The 7808-nt window shown below is 37.4% G+C and overlaps 1 protein-coding gene across 1 annotated transcript in view; it reads left to right on the top strand.

Annotated features, from left to right (window-relative positions):
• cox19 (cytochrome c oxidase assembly factor COX19) overlaps positions 1–2757 on the top strand; it is a 184971-nt gene extending 182214 nt beyond the window's left edge. The window contains exons 2-3 of the mRNA XM_084435183.1: positions 2092–2203; positions 2296–2757. Coding sequence (XP_084291309.1) covers positions 2092–2203; positions 2296–2389 — 206 coding nt within the window. The 3' untranslated portion in view covers positions 2390–2757. The remainder of the gene's footprint in view (positions 1–2091; positions 2204–2295) is intronic.
• The last annotated feature ends 5051 nt before the right edge of the window (positions 2758–7808 follow it).

Here is a 7808-nt window from a genome sequence, read left to right on the forward strand (position 1 = left end):
TAAATTTTAGTTTTTTTTTCGCTATTTTCGGGTTTAAAATCTTCATCGTGTCCACGTCACAGCGCACTGTAGTACTTTGATGACTCATCGGTGTCTCATAATTATTTATGAGACTGAGTTTTCTTATCCAATGAGAAGACACTGTCTCTTAATTATTCATGACACCACGTGGATCTTTCCAATGACAGACTTGTCAAACTGTGATATCGCGTAGTAGATGAGAGAGGCAATAATGGGACGCAAAGTGTTTGTTTTCGTGGTGCAAAAGTTCCAGTGCGTTGCATATCTTTCCCCGCGATGCTGCCAGGGCTAGACTCGCTGCGGGTGGTTGGTTGGCCATCAACCACGGACACATCTAACTATGTGTGTGTAGCAAGCATTTTCTTTGAGAGTTCTCCAGTTCTCAGAGCTTTGAGAACTGGAGAATGGTGGACTTCACTAATGCAGGTTGCGACTTGCGAGTGATGTTTCATGACCCTTTAATTTCCTATTATCACTGTAAAGCTGCTTTGAAACAATCTGTATTGTAAAAAGCGCTATATAAATGAAGGTGACTTGACTTGACTGCATGTTGATGGGATTTGATGCGTTGTGATTTTCCTCAGAGTTAAAAGCAGGCTTAAGCAAGTTTGTTGCACGTCTGACTCAGACGTGCAACAAACTTGCTTAAGCCTGCTTTTTTCCGGGATAATGCAGTATTTTTATACTGCATTATCCCGGAAAAATTGAACAGTAGCTTGCCGTTATTATTTTGCTCATCAAATTTACAGTATTCAACTGTATTTACAAAGAACGGTAAATTACTGTACAAAATTACTGTATGTGGCCATTAGGGCCGGGCTGAAGCTGGTGCCCGGGCGTGGCAGGGGGGCTCAACAGTGCCCCCTAGAACGCAATCTGAATTGGGACGGATGGACCCCGTTCTGCCCTGGAATGGGGTCCGAACAGTTGTCCATGTATCAAACATGCTTGCATGTAATATGAAACTCGGTAAACATATAGATCTCATCGGGCCGAACAACTTCATTGCTCTCAATTTTAAAACTTGCCATCTCATCTTTGGGCCCTGCATTCCTGAACACATTTCTTTCCTATGAAACTTATGTCACGAACATAACAAAACAATTCTCATTTGTAAGTTCATTTGAACTCTCCCGCCATCTATAGCTTTAAAATAAATCACAAGTATTTGCTAGGTCACATGACCATAAATTATAAAATTACTTCCTTGAAGTGACTATGGCATGTACCCTTCACTTACGGCCTTGTGGAAGGGCCCTTCGTGAAGGGATCCAGTTTTTCACTTTTATTTGGAACACCCCTACAAAAAGCGTTCCCTTCCCGAAGTGCCCTTCAAGGGTGCAAAAATTGCGTTTGGAATTTGCCCCAAATCTTTCTACTTAAAGGGTTAGTTCACCCAAAAATGAAAATTCTGTCAGTAATTACTCACCCTCATGTTGTTCCAACCCCGTAAGACTTTTGTTCATCTTCGGAACACAAATTAAGATATTTTTTATTAAATCTGAGTGCTGGATCACTCCTCCACAGGCTTATGGACACTATAACTTGCTGGCCCAGAAAATGTATTAAAGACATTGTTAATATAGTCCAAGTGACTCCAGTGGCTCAATCTTAAGTTTATAAAGCGACGAGAATACTTTTTGTGCGCAAAAACAAACAAAAATAACGACTTTATTCCACTTTTCATTTACTTCTCTCTGGGTCTCGAGTCTTTTCACGTAGTGTTTTTGCGAACTAACCGCAACCATCGGGTGAACTAACCCTTTAACCATCGGCCTTGTGCATCCACCATGTTTTTAGTTTTTTAACGCTTTTTATTAATGTTTGTAGTTCTAATCAAATCCTCATCCATCCAATGTGCAATGGGTTGTTGGCAATGTTAGCCGTTTGAGTGTACAAAGATCTGCTCTTCAAATTCTAACTGGAAACCATCCGGGTATCTCTGGAATACTAATTTCAACATATTACAATTTGGGACAAACTAATTCTATTTAGGATAGATAGTATGCAAATTGGGACACAGCATAAGACTTTGAATTCATATATATTTTCCCAATTTTGTGTACATAGGTGAATGTAAGTCATTCAAAGAGATATATATGCGATGCCTCAGAGACAACCGTTTTGACAACTCATGCTGTCGGATAGAGTCAAAGGAGTATCTGGAGTGCAGGATGGACAGGTGAGTTTTTCCTGACATGATTTAACCTGAAGTTGAAAATTTCAGGTCAAATACATTAGGAACTAATTGTAAACATTTTATTTACTTTACAGACAGTTAATGGCAAAGGAACCCCTTGAAAAACTTGGCTTTAAGGACTTGGAGGATTCGACAGAAGAACATGAAACAAAATATAATTTGGGCTGATGTTCACATTTTGTTGATTCGTTTTATTTTATGTCTCTCTCCATATCACTTGGAAATCTGGTATATGCTTTGTGCATGTTATCAAGCATCTGTAAAAAAAAAAAAATGCTACTTGTCAGACACCAAAAGATTTGGTTTTGTAGAATGATCTGTTAAAAAGGTTTTAATCATTTGAAGTTTGTTCTTATTACTGGAGCTTTACATATTTATCTGGAATAAAGAGTCTGCTTAGTTTTTATCACTGCTATGAACAGCCTTGATCATATATAATACATCTTATGTAAATAATAGACTTAATTGAAATCTTGTCAACTTTGCATTTAAAATAATTCACTTTTTTGGTTTAAATAAATGTAGTCTGAACAACACATGTGAAATGTAGCACAAATATTTACAACACAAAAATATGCAAATATATGAATGTTTGAGGGTCAATGCATGACATGCATATTTTTGTGTCCAGGTGCATTATTAAAGTAATTTGATAAATTCATGACATGTATTACTTTATAAGACCTAGTTTGTTTGAATACATTTTCAGTACTTTAAAATAATAAATATTATTTTATGTTTTGGTATCTTAAATCCCCAAAATGTTTTACTAGTTGAACTATAGGGAATGTGAAGGTACGTCACGCAGTGTTGCATTATGGGACGTGGTCGATCTCTGTTTACGTTTTCGCCGGCCGTTGCTATGACATTTAATTGTGGGTGTGTTTGGCTAAAAGGAGGTAAAATTGAAGAAGAATGGAGTTCTAAGTCTTAGAGATAAAAAATTACAAATTGGGAACCAGGGGCCTCATTTATAACCGTTGTGTACGCACAAAACAGGCCCTGAAAGAGTCGTACGCCACTTCCGACGCATAAGTTGTGATTTATAAAAACAAACTTGACGGGAAAATTTGCGCACATGCAGGCAAACTCTGACCCATGCGTACGAACGTTTTGGAGATGGAGCAATTTGGCGACACCGATGGTGAGCTGGAGTTAAGTGTATTTTTGGTCACTTGTAGACAGAAAATGTAAAGAAAATTAAACATATACAGAAAGATAATACAAATATAATTTCACTCACCAAGCCTGTCACTTGAAGCAAATATCCATCCCTTCTTAAATGTCCGCGCCATCGAGCGCGTTGGGCCGTTTAGTGAAACTGACGCAAATAACAGTTTAAATAAATAAAATAATGATTTAAACTATATTTTACTTCTGATATAAACATTTAGATTAAATATGCCATTCAAATGAATGGAGTTAAACACTTAAACATGAAATCATTACTGAGAAGTTACAACATTTTTTATATTCAAATTCAATCAATAGAAATATTTGTTGTGGATGCGATGTGTTTGAACACTTTTCCTGTGGCGTGCTGTGTTTTAATGTTTTAACCACAGAGATAATTGCTTATCATGATAATACCAGATTGTCTGAGAAAATAGTTTCGTGCAAATAATGCCCAAGGCCTATCTGTTTCCATTAAAAATATAAATCAATTAAAAATACAATTCGGCCAGTGGAAAAGATTTTGGAAAACTTTCTCTGAAATGTATTTTATACACTATTTGATTTATGTATTCAAAAACAAGGCAATTGCAAGGCAAGGATAGGCAACTACATGATTTTTATTAATGTAATGTGTCTTGTACTGTTAAAAGTTATCACGTGGATGAATAATCATATGCAAATGATATGCAGATGAGGATCTGCATAGTAAAAGTGGAGACGCATGTGCGCACAATCTTCCGCTGACTGGGATTTATAAAGTGAATTCTGCGCAGGTTCTGGCGTACGAACAGTTTTATAAGCCTTTTTTTGGCTTTCAGGCGCACGTACACTTTTACTAAGGTTCCTACCCACAGTTTTATAAATGAGACCCCAGGTCAGGAAGCAGACAGACTGGCTTAACCGACCGTCTGCTAGCGGCCTCGCGTCACCAAGGTCAGATAAATCCCATCACATAGAGCCTCTTTCACCTAGATATCATCATATAGAGACTGTGTCTGTTCCCCGAATTTGGAAATCCAAAAAATGTCCAAACCCATCTAAGGTTAAAAATTTAATTGATGTTCAACAAATAAAAAAACAGATATAATACAGATGAGCAAATGCTAAAGCTTGGGTTGCTGAATATTCAATCTCTTACTCCAAAAGCACTTATTGTTAATGATATGATTTCAGATAATAACCTAGATGTGCTGTGTTTGACAGAAACTTGGCTAAAACCAAACAATTACATTACTTTAAATGAGACCACCCCGCAAGATTACTGTTATAAACATGAACCTCATCTGAAAGGCAAAGGGGGAGGTGTTGCTGTAATTTATAGTCATATTTTCAAACCCACTAAGAAATCAAGTTTTAAATATACTTATTTTGAAGTGTTGGTGCTTAATGTAAAAATATATAGTGTAAACGATAAATCACGTTTGTGATTTGTGCTGGCTACTGTATACAGGCCACCAGGGCACCATAAAGATTTTATCAAAGAATTTGCGGACTTTCTATCAGAATTAATATTGACTGCAGATAAAGTACTAATTGTTGGTGATTTTAATATACACATAGATAATGAAAAAGATACATTGGGATTGGCATTTAAAGACATTTTAGTTAGACAACACGTGTCAGGACCTACTCATTGTCGTAATCATACTCCAGGTCTAATATTATCACATGGAATAGATGTTGATGCCGTTGAAATTCTGCAGCAGAGCGATGACATCTCAGATGATTATCTAGTCTCATGTAAATTACATTTAGCCAAGGCTGCAAAGCCGACTCCGTGTTATAAATATGTTAGACCTATCACTTCTGCCACTAAAGATTGCTTTATCAATAATCTTTCTAATCAGTTTCATCATCTCAGCATGGATAGCTTAGAAGAACTCGATATTGCAACAGAAACTTTTAACTCTCTCTTTTCCAGCACTTTAGACAGTTGCTCAGTTGCGCTTAAAGAAGATTAAAGAAAATAGTCCAACGCCGTGGTACAACGAGCACACTGAGCGCAACTGGAAGAAAACAAAACTAGAGGTATTTCGGATTTCATGGAAGGAGTGGCTAAACTAACGAAAAAGAAAGCTTCAAGCCCAGAAGTTTCCAAGCAGCACAGCAGTAATGACTTTATGAACTTCTTCACTTATAAGATTGATAATATCAGGGACAAAATTATAACTATGTAACCGTCTACTACAGTATCGCATCAGGCAGTGCATTTTAGTCTCCCTGAGGACATTTTTTATTAATTTATTGCTATAGGAGAGGAAGAATTTTGCAAACTCGTTAATTCATCTAAATCGACAACATGTATGTTAGACCCTATACTGACTAAGCTACTGAAAGAGATGCTCCCAGAGGTCATAGATCCTCTCCTTAATATCATTAATTCGTCTTTGTCTCTAGGATACGTACCAAAAACCTTTAAGCTGGCTATGATTAAACTGCTTGTTAAAAAAACGCAACTTAATCCTACACAATTAGTCAATTACAGGCCGATCTCGAATCTACCCTTTCTGTCAAAGACACTAGAAAAGGCGGTATCCTCACAACTGTGTCCCTTTCTTGAAAGAAATTATATCTGCGAGGATTTTCAGTCCGGATTTAGACCGTACCATAGTACCGAGACAGCTCTCGTTAGAGTCACAAATGATTTGCTCCTATCATCCGGTCGTGGTTGTATCTCTCTATTAGTGTTACTTGATCTTAGTGCTGCATTTGACACCATTGACCACAACATTCTTTTAAATAGACTAGAAAACTATGTTGGCATTAGTGGAATTGCACTAGCATGGTTTAAATCATACTTATCTGACCGTTATCAGTTTGTAGCAGTAAATGAAGAGATGTCTTATCGATCACAAGTTCAGTATGGCGTACCACAAGGCTCAGTACTAGGACCATTGCTGTTCACTATGTACATGCTACCCTTAGGAGATATCATTAGGAAACATGGAATTAGCTTTCACTGTTATGCTGACGATACTCAGCTCTATATTTCTTCGAAACCTAACGAAACTTACCAATTCACAAAACTAACGGAATGCATAGCTGATATAAAAAATTGGATGACTAGTAATTTCCTACTTCTAAATTCTGAAAAAAACAGAGATTCTAATTATTGGACAAAAAACTTCCACACGTAATAATCTAGAATACGGTCTAACACTTGATGGCTGCTCTATTAAGTCTTCGTCGTCGGTTAGGAACCTGGGTGTGCTCTTTGATACCAATCTTTCATTTGAAAGTCACGTGTCTACTATCTGTAAAACCGCATTTTTCCATCTTAAAAATATATCTAAATTACGCCATATGCTCTCATTGACAAATGCGGAACAATTAGTTCATGCGTTCATGACCTCAAGGCTAGATTATTGTAATGCTTTACTGGGTGGTTGCCCTGCACGCTTAATAAACAAACTACAGCTGGTCCAAAACGCAGCAGCTAGAGTTCTTACTAGAACCAGGAAGTATGACCATATTAGCCCGGTTCTGTCAACACTACATTGGCTGCCTATTAAACATTGCATACATTTTAAAATATTGCTGATTACTTACAAAGCACTAAATGGTTTAGCTCCGCAGTACTTAAGCGAGCTCTTAACGCATTATAGTCCTTCGCGTCTATTGCGATCTCAAAATTCCGGCCAGTTAATAATACCTAGAATATCAAAATCGACTGCTGGCGGTAGATCATTTTCCTATTTAGCACCAAAACTTTGGAACAGTCTTCCTAACATTGTCCGGGAAGCAGACACACTCTGTCAGTTCAAAGCTAGATTAAAGACACTTCTCTTTGACCTAGCATTCACATAATACATTATAGACTTCTATAATTCAATGTTAGGCTGCATAGATTAGGTCAGCCGGAACCGGGAACACTTCCCATAAATCCTGATGTACTCGTTACATCATAAGAAGAATGGCATCTACGCTAATTTTAGTGTCTTTGTTAATCCCAAGGTTTTCCCGCAGCCTGCCGGATCCAGGCCGGATCCAGATCTGACGAAGGACCTTCGCCTGGACCAATGACAACGCAGTGCTGAAGTGCCAACTAGTCTCTCCCTATGGAGGATCCCTTTACCACTCTACAGATAAAGCGTTGTCAGGAAAATTCCTGTGTACCTACCCCGAAGTGACAAAATAAAATAAAATTCTGTATCAAAATTTATAAGAAAATACCAGTACTTTGTTTAGGCTTGGTTTGTAGGGAATTACAAACCTGTGCACATATATTCAAATGCACATAACTATAGAACCAATTCTTAATGCGCATGTCAACGCCATCAGCGTTTATCACAGGTTTGCGTTTAAAATCTGTGTGGAGAGAATGGTGTCGTCTTAGCGGCCCCTAATTTAATAACAAATTATTGTTGCGACGGAAGCGAATCAATCAAAACTAACTTTAGCTGGAAAATAA

This window comes from Rutilus rutilus (genome assembly GCF_951802725.1).
Source record: "Rutilus rutilus genome assembly, chromosome: 16".
Taxonomy (NCBI): domain Eukaryota; kingdom Metazoa; phylum Chordata; class Actinopteri; order Cypriniformes; family Leuciscidae; genus Rutilus; species Rutilus rutilus.